This window comes from Calypte anna, chromosome Z (genome assembly GCF_003957555.1).
Source record: "Calypte anna isolate BGI_N300 chromosome Z, bCalAnn1_v1.p, whole genome shotgun sequence".
Classification (NCBI taxonomy): domain Eukaryota; kingdom Metazoa; phylum Chordata; class Aves; order Apodiformes; family Trochilidae; genus Calypte; species Calypte anna.
Genome location: NC_044274.1, coordinates 73,177,938 through 73,198,346, shown reverse-complemented (window position 1 = coordinate 73,198,346; position 20,409 = coordinate 73,177,938). Strand labels below are relative to the sequence as shown.

Genomic DNA, 20,409 nt, shown 5'->3' with positions numbered 1-20,409 from the left:
GATTATTTGGGTTTTATCATCTTCTTTTTATAGTGATCCTATAGGTAATCCTTCACTGTAATTATGATGGTAACATTAATAAGGAACAGCATCAGCTCCTTCATTTAATTTTCACATCCTTTGTTTTGCATTTTGTCTTCAGTCTGCATGTGTGCTCCTCAAATAAGTTATCTCCTGCTGTGTCACTTAACTGCCTCACAAAGTGGAGACTTAATTCTGACTAAAATGCAAATATGCAATAATCATAGAATTACAGAATGGGCAAATTGGGAAAAAAAATAATTTGAAATTACTTAACTCACCAAGCATAGTAGGATATATATCCACGAGAGACACTAGATCAGGTACTTGCTGCTGTTCCTTTACACCTGGCCCCATAACCAACAGAGGAACATGGGAACTTCCCTCATACATGCTCATTTTGTAGAACTGCCTGTGTTCCATAGCAAGTTCTCCATGATCTGCTGTGAATATAACCACTGTTTTTTCAAGAAGCCCAGTATCTCTCAGAGCTGAAATAATCTCACCTGCAACAGGAAAAAGATGTTGAAAGCAATACCTTCAAAATACCTCTTTCTGTACCTTCTGCACCTGCAAAGCAGCATGGAAAGCCCCAGGAATCCTAAGTGGAGGGCTGGAAACTCCTCTCTCTGCTACAGGAGGCAGAGCCCAACGGGTTCAGAGCAGAATAAAGTACAGTCATTGATGAGTGGCAGGGGTCTGGCTCCCCTCAGCTCTTGGGGCACTGAGCAGCAACCAGAAATGTTCCAAAAGGCAAGGGTGTACCACAACACAAGCTGCATTTTTGCCACTGTCACATTTATTTCATTTCTAGCATAACCAATGGCAGTTATTTCAACAGCAGTAAGTCAGCAGTAAGTAGCCCTGGCACTACACTTAGGGTGAAGGGCAGAATCCACATCACCAGAAAAGTTTCCCCTCCCTGTGGCCCTTGAACAAACACTTGTGCAAAAAGACAGGGCCAAGATGAGTGCAGTCAGTAATGAACCAAAGCACCTGCATATCTTCACATTAAATTACTAAGATGATTCTTGCTTCAGTAGAATACTTAAAAACCTAAAATACACTACCAAATTAAAGCCCAGAGCAGATAATTTGCAATAACTTCATTCCCCAAAACTGTCAGGGTCCTGCTGATCTCTTTTCTCTCACAAAACATGGAAGAGTCATTCTGTGTCTTTTAAATTACTTCCTGATTATAACACTGCTAAAAAGATCACCTTAGTTATTCCCTAATTTCACCCTAGAGTGCAAGGAAATTCTTGTTACTTTGTGGTCACTCTTCAAATTAAGAAAAAAAAAAAAGACTAATTTGCATTCTAGTTTTTATGTATAGAGACCTTACTGCAAACTAGGAAGAATTCTGAATACCTGATTATATTTTTTTCATCTTATTGTTAACTATCAGCACCTTGCTGTTTAGTCTATACACAACAGCTGTCTATCCATTCTATGCATTTTAAGTCAATCTCCAAGGAAATTGCTAATGCCCTAACATTTATCTTGCCTTCTAGCTTTGCTTTGCCTGTCTGGCTCCTTCAGAATTGTTTCCATCATTTTGGTTTGCACTTAGTCAAAGAGCATTCACCCCCCCTTGCACATGGGCCAAGCAATGTCTTCCTGCAGTTACTGACCTTTTACAGGGGCTCTGCTGGTGGCTGTGATTACTTTTCAGAGTTCTTGGAATTCATCATGCAACAGCCTTAAAAGCTCTCCAGTTATTTCTCAGCAGATTCACTAAGCAACATCCATGTGACTTACTCCCAGATCTGAATTGTGTTGTGTTCTTCTTTTCCCTAGAACACTCACCCTTTTCTCAAAAAAATCAGAACAAGAAAACACACTGGATAATGAAATATTACCTACCCAGCATGGCATCTGTCTCTGCACACATAGCATAATAAAATGCTCTGATATTTCTCACTTCTTGTGTTGTAAACTCTCCAGTGCAATTCTTGGTGTAAGATGAGTAATAGTCTACTGGATGCATCTCTGAAAGAGAAGACCACTTGGGTATTTTAATAGCTTCATAAGTTACCTAAAAATAAGAGGAAAGCAACATTACTTTAACAACAGAATCAAACATTTAGAAACAAACAAACAAACAAATTCCCCAAACCAGATTTATTTTAAAAAATTTTTAGCAGAAATTCAGTTTCCAATTTGTGGTACAGCAATCATCAGCTGTTTATCTGTTACATGGGGCTGCTGCCTCCTTCACACTTCCCCTCTGCTTCCACAGGTACCAAATAAGAGGTATAAAAAAGAGCTAGAAACTAACAGTAAGAGCCAGGAATACGTGCCTTTTCCAACTGATACCTCCCCTAAAACCTTCTAGAAAAACAGAAGACAGAAAAACCTTCTACAACAACCTTCTACTCTAAAGTTCTAAAGTACAGAAGTACTGGCTTCATTAACTAGAAGGTCACTCTAACCCTTAGGTACCAAACCCAACGGGTGTTATGTGAGCCCACAGAACAACACAGAAATTTACTTGGTTTGGTAAAGAGCAGTGGGTGACAAGTCCTGACATCTTGATAAAGAGAATTCACAGCATTCCAATTTTCTAGCACTTTTCTGTTTGCTTCCACAGACGTCATTCCCTTTAGTTATAAAGAAGTGTAAGGCCATTTTCAAACAACAAAGTGGAAGGCAATAAATTACAAGTAGTGCTGGATTTGTATGTTCTGAACGTTGTGCCCACAGGTATTGTCTGCTGCAGAACCAGCTTTAGAGCCTCCCCTGACAAGTACATTTAGCCTGGGGAGTCACACTTGCAATGGGTGCACCATTTAACACTTAATTATTCCCAGACTGTACGCTTACAAGCACAAATTACCACCAAGCAGGGAAAAAGTAATCTCAGTATGGAAAAGGTAAAATTAATTCAGTAAAACCACACCTGCTGCTCTCTGAAAATCAAACAGAGCTGAGGTCCATCCAGATGATGGCACAGCCACTCTGGTGCAGCATGACCCCAGGGCCAGAGCCCCACTCCTGGTCTGGCCCCAGACATGGGCAGCACTGGTTCTTGATAAAATCAAGGGCTATCAGCCCCTGCTGAACCCAATCTGGTCTTTCCCCAAGGTGTGGCACACACAGCACTTAAGAGCTTTCTGTGGATCTGCCCATCTCTCAAGCACAAGGTTTATCTTTGACCCCCAGTGCTCTCAGGGCCATTTGTCACAATGCCCACAAGATTCCCACAACAGCCAATATCCTCTGATGAGTAACCCAGCAGTATGAAGTGATAAGAAGCTGGTGGGACAGCAAGAGTTGAAGGGATAAAAACTGGCTTTGTAACAGTCAGGCTCACCAAACCCTAAATTTAAATCCTCAGGCCCTAACAGAAAACAGGATGCCAGGAGAAATCATGGAAGGTGAAAAAAAAAGTAGAGAACTGCTTCAGCCATCTTCCTAATGCTGAAGGTCCTTGTCTATAAGAAGTCACATTTTTTACTACTCAAAATGTATTTACTAGTTGCTTTATGATACAACAGGAGGCAAAATGTCCCTCTCCATCCACGATTTGTCAGAAGACTGAACTCTTTTCTACATCACTGCCACTGAGTTTTAAGAATTCAAAGCCACCATTCCTTTGTCTCTGATAATCCACAGCTGGGAAAGGAGCCCTAAAAAAGGGGCAGTTGGTGCAAAATGCAGTGGGTTTCATAAACACACCATGCTGATGCTCTGTTCTGTGTTATCTTGCCACTGAACATCCAATTCCTGTTCTTCCCCTGTGCACTCAAACATTCTTCATGAGATCACCATCTGCCACTTTCAAAGCCTGCTTCTACCATGGCCAAAACGTGGACATGTTCCAGAAGAACCAGCCAGTGGTGATTAATAATAAATTAATAAATGGTGGCACGTGGTTCTGGTGTAGTGGCAGAAAGGATCTCAGGAAACAATGGAGTTTAAATACTCTCTCTGGACTCAGGATGACAAAGATTTGTCACAGATGTTGTCACTCTCTCTGTGACCTGAAGAAAGGTACCCTGGCTTTCCAAAACATGTCTAATTTAGCAATTAGCACCTAGAAAGTGTACCTTAATTCCCAAGCTAGAGCTTGCTTTTTGCACATGCAGGGTTCTTCCCCACAGTCTTCCTCTCCCTACTGTTGGAAGAAGCCACAACCCTCACAAATTACAAATGAATTAACATCTCAGTCTTTATTTGTATATAATTTTTTTCTAGCTTTTGTATTTTTGTTGCACTTAGATAAAAAGATTTTGAAATTTCCCAGGAGATAAAGGCTAAATGACATAAAAATTTAATGTCTGGGTTTTTTTTAAAGTAAGCATGAAATCTTTTCAAACCTAATTCTCAGTTCTTCAGCTGCAGAGAACCCTAATGGCTTTCTGTAGTGAAAGCTGTTGCAACTCATTTATATTTTTATAACAGATAATGGCACCTGGAAACCACAGAGAAGAGAGGGAAAAAATACTTTCTACTTCCTTGGAATGGACTGCTACCTGTTAGCTTTCCACATATGGAAATAATGGGAATTTTCTGCATGCTAGAACCATCTAACACCTCCAGTAGCACAGACAGAAGTTAACAGAAAATAAAGATTTCTTGCTGTGTCTTACTGCTTCACATTCTAGACCTACACTGTAGGAGAAGTCAAACTCTCACTATAAGACTCTGACAGAGTGATTAGGCAAAACATCATTTATAACAAGCACAATACAGGATGCTGTAAACAATTAACCTCATCACAAAATAAAATTACAGCTAAGTACAGCAACAATTTAATTCACTGTCTAACATTTTATCCACATAAGTTTCTCAACGTGTCTTGAAACATCAGGCTCAGTTTGACTTGTAAAATCACAAGAGTAATAAAATACTGTTGATAACAAGGGCAGTTATGAATAGATTTATATTTGATTTATACGTAAAGGAGTTTCATGGTATCACAGAAATTTCATTTTAACATACCTTCTTAAGCCAGTAGGGAGATGTCAAAAATGTAGAGGATCCAGAATGTTCTCCTGCATAGGGTGATGGGTATGGGTGAGGTAAGTTTAGTCCCAGGTAAAGCACAAATGGCTGAGAAAGGTTAATGGCTTCTTCCTTGATCCAGTTTGCTGCTTTATCAGTAGTCTGCCAATCTGCTTCCATAACTCTCACATGCTTCTTGTCACCAGTGAGATTCACCATGGGTCTCCCTTCTTGTCTGAGCAGGAAGTCAACATCCCTGGTCCAGGCTTCCACACGGTTACTGAAGATAAATACAAAAGATATATTTATATACACAAGATTTATTTATATACACAAGATATATTTATATACACATTTATATACACAAGATTTATTTTTATACACAAGTGGAAAATGCTTTTGTCACTTTTCCTCCAAACCAGAAGAGTCAGGAGTTCCTAAAGAACTTTCCCTGTACTTGTAGATGCAATCTACTTGTAATTTCTACATAAAGAATTGTTATTCAAGTGACCAATAGCTATTGTGAATATATTTTATTCTCAAAGATACAGCAATTTTTTTTTTCTGCTTCTGAAACTCCTTTCTTTATTGTAAACATATGTCAGAATGGTTTGTCTCACACCTACATAGTACTGAGAAATAGTATCTCCATCTTGTTTGCCCTGCTCCCCATTCTGGCTTCACATACTATTTATCTGGTAAAGAGGACCTTCAATTTATTTATTTTTTTTTAATTTACAAAAAGCCTGGAGAGGCTGTCTTTAGGAGTTCTGGTTTAGGAAGGCACTACTAAAACATTTTAAAAAACTCTCATGGCAAAAATGTGTCAAGAGAGATTTATCTTGTACAATTGCTTTGATTAGGTGATAAATGCTATCAAAAAAGGAAACAGCAAAGGAGGAGGGTGGTGTGGAGAAAACAAAAAGGGAAAAAAAAGACAACACTTTAATGATACAATATTTTTAACAGATTTCCTAATATCATGACAGCTGTTTTCTCTCTAAAACATTAAACCTTAGCAGCAGATTTCTTTGTTTCTTTGCCCCAGCTGCCATAAAAAAGGGTTGGGAGGCAATAGCCCGTTTAAGACCTCAACCAATCTTCATTTTGTTTGTGGCAATTTCAATATTACCAAAGAAACAGTAAAAGAAAATTAAAAAACGTTCAATGTTTGATCATGTCCTACTGCAATTTTAATCTCCTGGAAAACTACTCAGGATTCTCTGTAACAGCATTTTTGTTTGTTTGTTTTAATTCCTTGCTTGGGCTTTCACTTTTAGGGTGAACAATCTTAAAGAAATTACTTAGATTAAATAAAGGTAGGTAGGTGGTCTACAGATAAATCACCTTTCATGAACATTAACATAAAATGGTGGTAGATGGGGGGGGGTGGATGGGTGTGTATGTCAAATTGCATCTGATATCATTAGATTGAGTTATTAGGAAAAAAAATACTATGTATGCCATAGGCCAGTCTGACGAGCTAATCAAACTGAATTTAGGATCAAGTTAAAGATAAATTAAAAAAAATCTCAATCCTCACTCCCCCACAAGAAAGAAAAGAAAAAAATCCTGCTTCCTGCTTCAAACATTTTCACATTCTAATAAAACAAAGGAGATGTCATGATACATCCAAGAAGAAAACAAAATACTCAGGTAGAAGAGGAGAAAAGGATCTGCCAGAATAAGGATCTTCAAAAAGCCAAGTGGAGAGTTTAAAAAGGAGGCAATGTTAGATTAGAATCTTGACATTTAAAGGGAAGGGAACAGGCCAGACAGAGAATGATTTAAAAGCTTCAGAAATTAATTCCTATTTTCAGCACTTTCAATGGGAATGAAGGAGGACCATGCCTCCCTTGGCAGCAGAAAGCAATTGTGGAAAACATTCAATGGAAAAATGCTGGTAAACAAGGGATGGGAATAAACAATGCAATATGGGAGATAAAGCTTAATAAAACACCATCATTATTAACTAGATCTGCCCCTGTGCTCAGCCCTGGGGAGGCCACAGCTTGAGTCCTGTGTCCAGTTCTGGGCCCCTCAGCTCAGGAAGGAGATTGAGGTGCTGGAGCAGGTCCAGAGAAGAGCAAGGAGGCTGTGAAGGGATCCAGCAGAATTCCTGTGAGGAAGGGCTGAGGGAGCTGGGGGTGTTGAGGCTGGAGAAGAGGAGGCTCAGGGGAGACCTCATCACTCTCTCCAACTCCCTGAAAGGAGGTTGGAGCCAGGGGGGGGTTGGGCTCTTTTCCCAGGCAACTCTCAGCAAGACAAGAGGGCACAAAGGGTCTCAAGTTGTGCCAGGGGAGGTTTAGGTTGGAGATTCGAATGGATTTCTTTCTGGAGAGGGTGATCAGGCATTGGAATGGGCTGCCCAGGGAAGTAGTGGATTCTCCGTGTCTGGAGATCTTTCCAAAGAGCCTGGATGTGGCACTGAGTGCCATGGGCTGGGAACCACGGGGGGAGTGGATCAAGGGTTGGACTTGATGAGCTCTGAGGTCCCTTCCAACCCAGCCAGTTCTATGATTCTATTTTAAATTTTAAGTGAAGACAGCCACCAACATTCAAAGGGACACATGGAGATTTTTTGACAGGATGCAGAGGCTTCATGTACTCAACATTCCAGATGCTGAAGAGCCAGCTCTTTCTTTTAGTAGATATTTCTGGAGATGCACTTTCAAGTCCTCTTCACCAGATCTCATTAATTCCCAGCTATGATTAATACCTCTAGGGTAGGTCACATCCAAATGTAGTACATTTCAGTACATTTCAGTACGTATTTGCATTTTTAAGACAGATGATTACAGAGGCACTGATGTTAGCAGTGCCCTGTTTGCAAAAGGTTAAGGCAAAGCTGAATAAGATTATGTCAGGCAAATGTTGTGGCAGAAAAGGTAAAAATTCTTTTTATTAAGTTAATTATAATAATAATAATAATAATGGTATAATAATCAGTACTGCCTGCTGAAACCTGCACTACCTGGACTGTTCTGTATCCCTTCACAGTCTCCTTTTTAACACAAAATTAAAACAACAAGACATTTTAATTATCTCCACGATGAACAGGAAGATAACCCGTTGTGATAACTTTCCTACACAATTTATGGATTATTTAATTGGCTGCTTGAGGATTTAAAATGCCATGCTAGGAATCAACTGCACATTTTTCTCTAACTGAGGAACTGTATTTGCTGTTTTCATTTTCTGAATTAAAGATGGTGTAAATTCCTCTTGTGTAGACACAAAAAGGCTGATTCACCACATGTTTATTTTCATTTACATTTACCTCTACCCACACTTACTCAAATAAGGAAATACAGATTTCAGACTCTCACTGGAGGAGGTTAGAAAAAAATGTATGAAAAATTTGTGCCAGAAAAATGGAAGGATAAAACCTGGGACAGAAGATAATTAACAACTCCAGTGCCAGGGACTTCACAGGGTTTTCCTGTTATCTTTGAAGTGCCTGAGAGTTCATCCCCCTGGGACCAAGAGCTTTGCAAGTATGGTACATGGTTCAATCATAACTCCTGTTTGGGAGAAGAATCCTATCACTGATGTAGACAAACCCAGACGTGTCAGAACGAGAAACATCTGACTACCTGTGATTCCAGTGACATCAGTGCTGCTGCACCTCTGCAAAACCCTGTTTGTCTTAATTTGTTTCTCACCTGTGGAGACCTGGAACAAAGAACTTGCAATCAACAGAACCACTCAGAGGTGAAGAGCAGCAGACAAAGCAAGTATGAGAGCAAGGCTGAAGTGTGTGGATAGCCAGGCAGGTGAATGGCATCAGCCAAGCCTGTCACAACTGCAGGAGGGGAAGTCAGTGTTCAGCATCCTGGCAGCAGGAGAGCAACCAGGTCACCCTGCACTCAATATCCATTCCACTTCCAGGTATTCCAACAGAAAAACAGAATGTTTACCAACTGAGTGAAGCAACATAAAAATTATGTTCCTCTCCTACGCAGTCTCAGGCTAAGGTTTTCTTTTTATTACTGGAAAATAACATTTCCCATTAACATTTACAATTTACTTTTTTAATGTAACATTCATTTGAGAGCATTTTATTTGACTGTCTGCTCAGCTTTTTACTTCCTCTGTGACAGTCTTTGTGCTGAAGCCAGAATGTGGTCTTCAGCTCAGGCACAAGAAAACAAGGCTTGTGGAATCCAGACATTTACATGCAACCAACCTTGTTTTTTTCAGTGCCACTTTTGTGTTCCAGTTATCATAAGAACAGCCAGGAACTTCTGGAATTACTTACAGCTGCTCTCCTTGAAACCTGGAGTGACTTAGAGATAAGTGGATTTTAATCCCATAAAAGATTTCTTGTATCTGAGTGAAGGGTTGTGTGAGTGCCTGCTATGTACTGTTCTGATATACAGAATTATCTCTGCACAAAAGTAATTCAGAAGGAAATTACAAGGCTCTCTACAGCACTAGACATAGCCTTCCATTTTCAGAGTAATTTTGATTTACTGAAAAGCTATTCTAGAAATGCTTGAGAATGATGGGCCCACAGAATCATTTCCATCTTACTTTTCAGTTCTCAGAAGAAAATCTGAGCCTTTGCCTTCTCAGAGAATGGTATGTTCCTGGCACCTTAAACCAGGCTGTTAAAAATAGCATGAATGCCTGAGGCAGTCACAAAAAAAAACACCACCTGACACTAGAATAATACAAAATCTGGAAGCATCCATCTTCATCTTCAGTTGTTTCTTGGCAGAGAGGACATTTTCTCAGTACTGATGTAAGCAAGCACAATGAATCAGAATAATACTTCAGAAGATGGGTTTTTAGTACCTAGCACACATAATTGTTTTTTACTGGGAAAAAAAAAACCATGCAAGTTCTAAGAATAATGCAGAGTAATCCAATCTTTGGGATGAAAAAGTTCAGAGCAAAAGACAAGAGGTTGAACAACAGTTCACAGGGAGAAGAGATAAGTAGTACACAGACACCTACACTGCCTGGTAAAGGTAATTAAGTTTTTTGCTGTAAGTCTGGATTTGAATAACCTTTTCCTTCCATTGTAGAACTGATATATGGAAAAAGGGAAAAAAGCTTTCTTCTCTTTTTTTGACAGTCTTAAACTACAGAGGAAACTATTACTTTGGCCAGATTCTAAAGTGGAAACTATTTATTAAAATATTTTGTAGATAAAAGCACTGTGTACCTGAAACTATTAACTACTGATGTGACCTTTCAACTCCTGATTGTTTTAATGAGGGAAGTGAGGGAATGAATGTTAAGTAACTCTGATCTGTTCAATACCAAAGAAAAAATATCAGCATCATTGTTATTATTATTACTATCATTATTATTATTGTTATTATTATCATCATCATAGTCATGATCATTATTATTATTTCAAAAACAAACATTATTATTAATAAGGGAGACAGTGCATCTTCAAAAACATTCACAGAAGAAAGACATCATATTTTGTCCCAACTGTCCAGACACGTTACACTCATTATTTTTTGAACATAAAGCAGTAAGTCTCTAAATGCTTAAATATTTTTCCTGAATTGCTGTAATTGTAGTCACATTTTCTTAACAAGAAAATTCTACAGCACAGGAAGTACCACACAAGTCTGTGAAAGCATATGGCACTAAAAATAAAAAGACAAACAAAAATAACCACCCTCATGTTTTGTGATGGTAGATTTAATATTCAAGTGTTATCAAATGTGTTCCTTTTTCTCTGTTTTTCCCACACTGCCAGCATAAACAAGCCAGGATTTCTCAAGGCAAGGCAAAAGTGGCTTATGAATTTCACTTAGAAAGCAAAACCAATCATGAAAAATAAATGGTTGGTAAAACCAGAGCCTTGATGCTCACTTTCCAGCTACAGTAAAATCCAGAGTGCATCTACAGGGGGTCTCCTTACTTCTTCATAAAGATGCAGAACCCTGGTAAGTTCCTAGCACAATTTATTTAAAACTAAAGCTACTAACATTGCAGCTAGAAAGGAAAAACCACTTGCCAGACCATTACATGATTTATTAACTCCTGTTCACAGCAGGAGAATCTATCTGATTACCTTAATGAATGGTGTCCAGAAGTGTAGTCCAGTTTCCCATATTTCTGTGTGTGGTACCCATACTTCTCCATGAGATCCATCCATGTTACATAATCTGGATCTAGACCTTTGAAGTTATTCCAGGATTCTGTTAAATGAGTGAAACGACCACTCCACATAGCTGGGGGAAAAGAAAAAAAAAAAGTAAAAAATTTTTGCCAAAGAAGTGCTTTTCCTATCAAAAATCCAAATTGAATATACTTGGGAAGGGATCAATCTTCTCATTATTTTCAATTTTAAAGTCCATATTTTGATACAAGACACAAAGTATTACACTTCCAAACCTTACTTTCATCATCAACATTTACTAAAATAACCTCCAGAAATGCAGAAGGCAGCCCCATCTTTCCACACACTATCTGATCACTAAATCAAGGTTTTCTGTAGACCAGGATATATTATTGACTGCAAGAGGAAGATTTCATGCTAGTACAAATCCTGATGAAACACTCATGCATTTATGTGCATTCCAGAGTATTATCTCTCCTTAAATCAGTTAGATTTTATTGGCAATTTAAAGTTAAGTATGTTTGTGGAGGAAATGAGAGTATACTGAATGACCCCTCTTTTATCCTTTCTCAGTTATCTACTTCACCCCTTTAGAAACAAAGCAACACTGCTAAGGAAGAGGCCAAGAAGAAAAGAAACCAAGGGCAGAGCTGCAGAGGCACGTTTTCATTAGCAAATTCCTCTGTTTCTCTGCAGCTTGTAAACAACTGCTCACTCCTCTCCTCTTCACTCCTCTCAATGCTGAGGCTCAAAGGAAGTCCCAGAATGAAACTAAGCTGTTCTGTAAGCAGCAGAAACATCCTGTGAGCACAAACACTCTGGACCCCAACACCACACACTGAGGAGACTCCTACCTTGACAAAAACAACAACAGAAAAGAGGGGCAGGTTACCAATAGACAGAACATTAAAACACCAACAGGAAATCTGACAGCTCTGCTGCAGCCAGGACAGGCTGCTTGAGGGAAGGGGCATCTCCCTGTCAGCTGGAGGAAAAGTTTCCCTTACAGGAGCTCTGGAGGGTCACTGCTACATTTCAAAGGGACAGAAATGTTTTCACCTTTGGTTCAAGAACACAACTTCCTCCCAGCTTCCCAGCAAATCATCTGGGTGTGAACTCCAACACAGAACAATGACTGCATCAACCCAAGAAAAATACTCAAGTACTCAAATAGAGCAACTGAAGGAGACATTATGGAGTTCAGAGAACCATTACATTATGGACTCTGTAGATTTCAAGGAATGGGTTGGGCTGGAAAGGACCTTGAGGAGCATCCAGTCCCAACCCCCTGCCATGGTCAGGGACCCCTCCCACAGCCCAGGGTGCTCCAAGCCCCATCCAAGGTGTCCATGAAAGCTTCCAGGGATCAGGCAACCCTAATTAATGCTTCTTGACTTAATCAGCAAGGAATCATGGAAGGGTTTGGGTTGGAGGGGACCTTAAAGCTCATCCAGTCCCAAGGGGACAATGCAGGGACCCCTCCCCAGCCCAGGGTGCTCCAAGCCCCATCCAACCTTCAGCACTGCCAGGGATGGGGCAGCCACAGCTTCTGGGGGCAACCTGGGGCTCAGCACCCTCACCCCAAAGGATTTCTTCCTCATGTCCAACCTCAATCTCCCCTTTCTCTCCAAGTTTTAACCCATTTCCCTTGTCCTCTCCCTACCCCCCCGTGTCCAAAGCCCTCCCCCAGCTTTCTTGGAGCCCCTTCAGATATTGGAAGGTTGCTCTGAGCTCCCCTGGGAGCCTCCTCTTCTCCAGGCTGAACAACCCCAATCCCTCAGCCTGGCTTCCCAGGGAGCTGCTCAGCCCTCTGAGCATTTCAGGGGCTCTGCTCTGGATGTGTTCCAGGAGCTCTGTGTCCTTCTGATGCTGGGGACTCCAGACCTGGACCCAGCACTGCAGGGGGGGCTCAGCAGAGCAGAGCAGAGCAAAGGGGGAGAATCTGGAGTAGGTGATGTCTAAGGTCCCTTCCAACCTAAGCCATTCTATGATTCTATGAAACATACAAATACATTACATACAGTTAATGGTATTAACTTAAACTCAAACTAATTTAAAAAAAATGTGGGCCTCATTGAAAAACAAAACAAATCCCCTCAAAATTAATATCTTTGAAAATTTCCCATGATTACCACATTTTAAATTGACATATGCAACTATTTATCTGACATCTTGGCTGGTCCTACCTGCACGAGAAGGACAACAAATGGGAGAATTGGTATAAGCATTGAGAAAGACAGTGCCATATCTTTTCATAAAATTTATGAAAGGCAAATCCACAGTCTGATTTCCTGGATAAAAGGTCAAGCGTCCATCCTGCAACCAAACAGAAAACCAGTACATAAGACATGAATGCACCAAGCCATGGGTGCATTAATTAATGTTAACCTTAAACTGGAATTACTTAAACGTATCCAGTTCTCTCAGGTATGGAAAATGGAGTGCTGAGAAGCTTTGAATCAGTGTAAAATGGATTATTTAGCAAAAAGTGTAATGTAAATGGTAACTGGACTTGTTAATAGCAAAATTATTTCCCTTGTATTGCTATAGATATTCTCATCTCTCATTCTTGCAGCAATTGTTTGCTGCCATGACACATTCAACAGGGACAGGAATGGAGAAAGATGGAGTCAGTCTGAATCCTGCTGCAGACCTGTGCACTGCTACCATACTTTTGTGAAAACTGAACTGGTCCTTCATCCTTAACCTCTATTTAAAGTTTTGTCCCCACCATACCTCTGTGAATTTATTTTAAATTATGGACTGGAAAAGTGATCAGCAAGCTGAAGGTTATTCTCCTACTGACATGCTGTCTGCCCTGGTTCCCTTTTGATCAGTTTAATACTGAATAGGCAGTTTCAGTCAACTAAAAAACCTCAAATAATTGACCTCAGCCCATTGATACAGGCTGTCTGGCTGGAAACTGTTCAGGCTGAGAGTGCTCTGTAGAAAGCACACGACTGATTTGCCACCCTGTCAATAACCCATTCACAGATTTCTCCAGTGTTGAGATTATTTGTTTAAACATCTGGAGACAAGAGTTCACTCCTTCAGTACTGGAGACAAGACAGGTGAAGTGTCCCTTCAGTGAGAGGAGCCAGCTCAGCAGGGTGAGAATGTCAAAAGCTCTACAGCTATTTCTGTAAATCCAGAAACTGTGCAGGACCCGAGGGGCTGGAAGTACCTGAAGCAATAAAAACCATGTTGAGTCACACAAGCACATTTCACCCAAGAGCTTGAGCAGAGCATCACTCCTTTAACCCCAAGCAGCAGTTCAGCAGCTGAATTCACAGGCACAGCAGCAGAAACCTGGCTGCTCCAGAGGCCAAACACAGCCTGGCAGCACTGACAAGAAAATTTTAGTCACACTTGGCCAAACGGGCATCAGCAAAGGCAGGCACACTGCCAGAGGAAAGACAACACCTTTTTTTTTTCTTTTTTTTCCCCCAGAAAAACTGCCAGTGTTGCACCCAACTCCTCCTGAGCTCCAACAGTGATGTCATCAAAATGTTTAATCTCCTTCTGCCCTCACATTAATCTCCTAACAAACTTATGCAACACAACAACTACTTTAACATACCTTTCTTCCTATGCACTACCCAAGTCCAGTTGTTTTTTCAGTGAAAACACTTAGTTCTTAATTGTTTTTCTAAGAACACCACAACCATCTGGGGGTTTGTCCTGCCCTGTCTGCACTAATCCCTGTAGTTCAGTCATCAGAATCTTCCTGTTTACAGGGACCACAAACAGAAGCTTTAATAATATTTACAACAGGATTTGCCTGCAGCTTCTGCTACCACCTGGGGACACGCTGACCACTGATGAATTCCCAGAGCCTCAACCATTCCAAATCTGTCATTTTATTGGTAAATAACAGTTTCAGTTAAAAGCGGAAAATTCCCATCAACTCATCATCTCAATTTTCTCAAAAAAAAACAACCATTAATTCGGAATGCTAAGAGGACATTATCAAAATAAGCAAAGAACTGAGTCAGAGAAGGGAAGTAAACAAGGAGCTACTGCTTTATCTTTGAAATCAGAGCAAATGTGTTCTCAGAAGGGTGATACAAGTTTACCAAACACTCCAGAACTCATCCCAGAAGTGACAGGCAGCAGGCTAGAAGTCAAGTGCTCTTACTTATGCAGCCAAGGATGGGGTTTCTGAGGTGACTGGGAAAAAAGTGTTGATTTCTCAACAGAGAAAGAGAAGTAGATTAAGATGTGGAAGCCCTTGGAAGTAAATCCATGGAGCTTATGTTTGATTTAACAGGAAGGAAAGCTCAGATGAAGCATAGAAACCAAGGCTTTCTCTGTCCTCAGTTTAAAACCTTGATAAAATAATTTTCAGTATGCTGGGTGGGCAGGCAAAAGTAAGGCAAAAAAAACCCAACAAAACAACAGAAAAAAGAGTGAAAAATGTGCTGTCTATAGCTGTAAGCAAGGAAGTATATTTAATGTTTGTGAAAAATAAAATAAAACATTTTTTACCTGTCTGGTGATCAAAACAAATATGTCAATAAATCACTGGGGTTCAAACCAAATGTATCAATAAATAATAAAAAAAATCATAAAGCTACTAGAAATTTATAAAAACATTGCTGCTGGTTCCTTTATTCTTTTAGCTATAGATACTTATTATAGTATATCTAATAAAAGCCTCAATATTTGATGTTTAACAACTTAACTCACTTATTTCACCTGTGGTTACAGAAATTCCCCATTTCACCTGTTGTGGAGACAGATCATCCTTAGCTTTCCAATGGGAAGAAAAACAGGGCGTAGTGACCTTTCCTTTTGCTTTTCAGGCCAACAGAAGACCATTTCTCCAATTTTGTTACACACCAGCTCTGCTTCCCTTGATTGCTGTCCCCCTGATGGGGTGACAAGCTGTGTGTGCCAGAGATGAAGGAGTTTGTGACTTCTTGGAAAGTCACATTTCCATGGGTTGGAAACAGAATTGCTGAGGTACTAACTAACAGGCTGACTCCTGTTCTTACCTCTGCTGCCAGAGTGGTTCCAAAGAATGTTCATCAATATGGAGATAGGTGCTTTACATATATATATATATATATAAATATATATATAAATATATATGACTGTGGGACAGGTCTCCTGCACCTGGGAAGCCGTGCAGCAGACTCCTGGCATGCATGACAAGTCTGCGTTAGGTGACACAGAGACTTTGTGTCTCTGTGACAGGGATCCACAAACTCACAGAGTGGTTTGGGTTGGAAGGGACCCCCCAGTCTCATTCCATGCTCAGGGACCCCTCCCACAGCCCAGGGTGCTCCAAGCCCCATCCAAGGTGTCCATGAAAGCTTCCAGGGATCAGGCAACCATAATTAATGCTCCTACACTTAATCAGCAAGGAATCATGGAAGGGTTTGGGTTGGAGGGGACCTTAAAGCTCATCCAGTCCCAAGGGGACAATGCAGGGACCCCTCCCCAGCCCAGGGGGCTCCAAGCCCCATCCAACCTTCAGCACTGCCAGGGATGGGGCAGCCACAGCTTCTGGGGGCAACCTGGGGCTCAGCACCCTCACCCCAAAGGATCTCTCCTCTCCATCTCCCCTCTCCCAGCTCCAAACCCTTCCCCCTCGGAGGGTCCCATCCCTCCATTCCCTTGTCCCAAGTTCCTCCCCAGCTTTTCTGGAGCCCCTTCAGGCACTGGAAGGTGCTCTAAGGTCTCCCCATTGCAGCCTTCTCTTCTCCAGCCTCAACACCCCCAACTCTCTCAGCCTGGCTCCATAGGAAAGGTTGTCCCAAGCCATCCCTCCATCCCGTGGGATATCTCTGGGATAAAAACCACTTCTGTTTCCTTAAACCCATAGGGAAGGAAAGCCCTCACTGCCACCTCCGCCGCTCTCCCTCACAACCCAGACCGGGACAACCGCATCCCTCTCCTCCCTCCCTTCCCTCAGCTCCCATCCCTTCCCGGACACCCACCAAAGAGTCGCAGACCACCAGAACCACGTTGGGCCGGGACCGGACCCCGGGGGCTGTGTGGGGCGGCGGATCCGCCCCGACCCTGATGGCGGCGGCCATGAGGAGCAGCACCAGCCCGGCTTCCCTCATGGCTGCGGGGCCCTGCCTTCACAGCCAGCTGGTGTATCGCGACAGCCGATGGCGACGGAGGCCCGGCACGCCTTGAGACAGAGAAGGAGGATGTGGGGAGCCGGGACTGCAGCTCCCAGCCTGCCCCGCCGGGAAGGGAGGAGGGACCGGACCGCAAGATGTCGGCCGAGCGGGGCTGAGGGGTGAGCGCGGGGGAAGGAGAAGCGGCGGCAGGAGGGAGGCAAGAGGGAAGGAAGCAGGGAGGATGGTGGCTGCCCCAGACCCTCCGCACAGTCCTGCCCTGCCGTGCCCTGCCCTGCCCCGCCGGGATGGCTGCGGGGGGACGCGGGGGCTTCGGTTCTGCCGGCGGTCAGAGCCTTCCAGCGCGGGGCTGAGGGCACCGGGGCCTTCCCGCGGCCCTGCCCCGAGCTGCTGGGGCCATGTCCGGGGAGCGGCGCGGTGTGCCCGGTCTTGGGCTGACGGATGTTTGGGTTTTGTTTTATTTCTGTTCTCTGTAGGTGAATAAAATGAGGCTGAGGGCGGGCAGCGGCAGCGCGGGGCAGTGTCTGTGGTGAGGGAGGAGGCCGCTGTGTGAGGGAAAAAAAAAAAAAAAAAAAAATCGCCAGGAGCTGCCGAGCAGCGTAAGTTTGACAGATTTCTTCATTTTTTCCTAATTTATTTCTCTTTAGGCTCTCGGCTAATACATTAAATCTGCTCTCAAGCTTTGCCGTGTCATTACTAGTTTCTCTCCTAGGCCCTTCACCCATTACCTCTCGCTTCTCAAACGCTTTTCTGGTTTTTTGTTCTCCGGCCCCAGATTTCCTCAGTGCCCGCGCTGCTCCTCAGCCTCATCCCCCTAAGGTAATTAATGCATTTACTCAGAACTTCATCCGAGGCAAAAAACATTCACCGTGGTGAGGGAAGACCGCAGATGATCATGCGGGGCTGGAAAAGCAGCGGTGCCCCTCTGATTGTAGGATGGAAGGGAAGGGTTTGGAGCTGGAAAAGGGAGATGGAGAGGAGAGATCCTTTGGGGTGAGGGTGCTGAGCCCCAGGGTGCCCCCAGAAGCTGTGGCTGCCCCATCCCTGGCAGTGCTGAAGGTTGGATGGGGCTTGGAGCACCCTGGGCTGGGGGAGGGGTCCCTGCATTGTCCCCTTGGGACTGGATGAGCTTTAAGGTCCCCTCCAACCCAAACCCTTCCATGATTCCTTGCTGATTAAGTGGAGGAGCATTAATTAGGGTTGCCTGATCCCTGGAAGCTTTCATGGACACCTTGGATGGGGCTTGGAGCACCCTGGGCTGTGGGAGGGGTCCCTGACCATGGCAGGGGGTTGGGACTGGATGCTCCTCAAGGTCCTTTCCAGCCCAACCCATTCCTTGAAATCTACAGAGTCCATAATGTAATGGTTCTCTGAACTCCATAATGTCTCCTTCAGTTGCTCTATTTGAGTACTTGAGTATTTTTCTTGGGTTGATGCAGTCATTGTTCTGTGTTGGAGTTCACACCCAGATGATTTGCTGGGAAGCTGGGAGGAAGTTGTGTTCTTGAACCAAAGGTGAAAACATTTCTGTCCCTTTGAAATGTAGCAGTGACCCTCCAGAGCTCCTGTAAGGGAAACTTTTCCTCCAGCTGACAGGGAGATGCCCCTTCCCTCAAGCAGCCTGTCCTGGCTGCAGCAGAGCTGTCAGATTTCCTGTTGGTGTTTTAATGTTCTGTCTATTGGTAACCTGCCCCTCTTTTCTGTTGTTGTTTTTGTCAAGGTAGGAGTCTCCTCAGTGTGTGGTGTTGGGGTCCAGAGTGTTTGTGCTCACAGGATGTTTCTGCTGCTTACAGAACAGCTTAGTTTCATTCTGGGACTTCCTTTGAGCCTCAGCATTGAGAGGAGTGAAGAGGAGAGGAGTGAGCAGTTGTTTACAAGCTGCAGAGAAACAGAGGAATTTGCTAATGAAAACGTGCCTCTGCAGCTCTGCCCTTGGTTTCTTTTCTTCTTGGCCTCTTCCTTAGCAGTGTTGCTTTGTTTCTAAAGGGGTGAAGTAGATAACTGAGAAAGGATAAAAGAGGGGTCATTCAGTATACTCTCATTTCCTCCACAAACATACTTAACTTTAAATTGCCAATAAAATCTAACTGATTTAAGGAGAGATAATACTGTCTCTGCTCTTGGAGTGGGACTGGGTGGACTTTAAGGTCCTTTACAGCCCAAACCAGCCTGGGATTTGGTGTGAATTTAAGTGCTTTTTCACTCTGCAGCTGTGGTGGATCTGCTGGATCCAGGAGGATTCAGGAAAGGGAGCATTGCAGACCATAGCTCACAAGAGAATCACTGATCCTTGACAACCCCTTGAGCACATGGCCAGTGCCTTGTGCCCCTTTAGCTCACTGCTCAGTAATTCCTCTTTTAAAAGAGATTGGATGCTGAGGGTCTTTTAGGAATCTTAACTGTGGTGACTGTTACACAACACCTTGTCTCCTGATTAACTTTATCCTAAACTTGAAACAAAATTCCCTTCCAGGATAGCTGCATGGTGTCATTAAAAATTTGGAATGTTGAATTAATTCTTTTTGTTGGAGCTAAACATAAGTAAGGAATGCTAAGGGTAGTATTTGTTTCAGAGTTTCTAGTGCTGGATGCATTTTGGCATGCTACACTATGTTTCCATGTTAAGATGCTCTCTATGCAGCTGCAGTAGCCTGTAAACAATATGTTGAGTTCAGTGTATGTATTTTTAAGAACTGATCAATCCTTTTTTCTTAGTAGCCACAATGTCAAATAAGGAGGTGAAGGCAGCATTGAAGAGTGCTAGAGAAGCAATACGAAACAAAGAATATAAGGAAGCCTTAAAACATTGCAAGGTAATTAAATTTTTACTTTAAAAGCACTGTTTTTTTGCACATTTTATTTGCTGTTTCCACTCCCCAAGTCTATATAATAGTGCAGAGTGTGGAGTAGCTTATTGGAGTTGTAGCTTGAGGTTGATCTTTAGGTATAGCTTCTTTGTGTTTGTGTTAGTTCCTCACTGGTAAATCTATATTCCTCTATTGCAATTCCTTATATGTGGCAATAAGAATATTAAGTCTAGGATGCCAGAGATAAAAATCTGTTTCTAATCCAGACACCAAGAGGAGTGCTCTATTTGCTGAGGTACAGATATGATTATTGTCACAACAGTCCAGATATGAAGCATTCTCTGGCATAAAAAGCAGAAGTTGCTAATCTTGGACATTTCCTAAGTGACTTCTTGACTTCTAGTATTACCATAGAAAAAGAAAAACTCACTAAACTGTAATAACA

General features: G+C 42.3%; 2 protein-coding genes across 6 annotated transcripts in view; one reads left to right on the top strand and one right to left on the bottom strand.

Moving 5' to 3' along the window:
* Positions 1-182: 182 nt before the first annotated feature.
* Positions 183-17,153, bottom strand: ARSK (arylsulfatase family member K). Its single transcript, XM_030467637.1, has 7 exons — positions 17,008-17,153; positions 13,249-13,378; positions 11,015-11,174; positions 4,969-5,251; positions 1,888-2,059; positions 303-527; positions 183-220 (listed from the first exon to the last, which is right to left on the bottom strand). The coding sequence occupies exons 1-7, from the start codon at positions 17,134-17,136 to the stop codon at positions 183-185; spliced, it is 1,137 nt and encodes a 378-aa protein (XP_030323497.1). The 5' UTR covers positions 17,137-17,153.
* A 77-nt stretch (positions 17,154-17,230) lies between these two features.
* The window catches only part of TTC37 (tetratricopeptide repeat domain 37), a 50,922-nt gene continuing 47,743 nt past the window's right edge, over positions 17,231-20,409 (top strand). The window contains exons 1-3 of one of the 5 annotated variants that reach the window (XM_030467223.1): positions 17,231-17,318; positions 17,634-17,756; positions 19,873-19,970. In XM_030467223.1, coding sequence (XP_030323083.1) covers positions 19,881-19,970 — 90 coding nt within the window. In that variant the 5' untranslated portion in view covers positions 17,231-17,318; positions 17,634-17,756; positions 19,873-19,880. Of the gene's footprint in view, positions 17,319-17,633; positions 17,757-17,932; positions 17,977-19,872; positions 19,971-20,409 lie in introns of all 5 variants that reach the window. The other 4 variants (XM_030467225.1, XM_030467226.1, XM_030467224.1 and 1 more) reach the window with 4 other exon arrangements.

Coding starts and splice junctions, on each gene's coding strand:
- ARSK (XM_030467637.1), bottom strand. CDS start 17,136: ATGAGGGAAGCCGGGCTGGTGCTGCTCCTCATGGCCGCCGCCATCAGG. Junction 5,252..11,014: donor TCTGGACACCATTCATTAAG/GTAATCAGATAG, acceptor ATTTATCTTCAG/TAACCGTGTGGAAGCCTGGA. Junction 528..1,887: donor AGAGACAGATGCCATGCTGG/GTAGGTAATATT, acceptor TTCCTGTTGCAG/GTGAGATTATTTCAGCTCTG.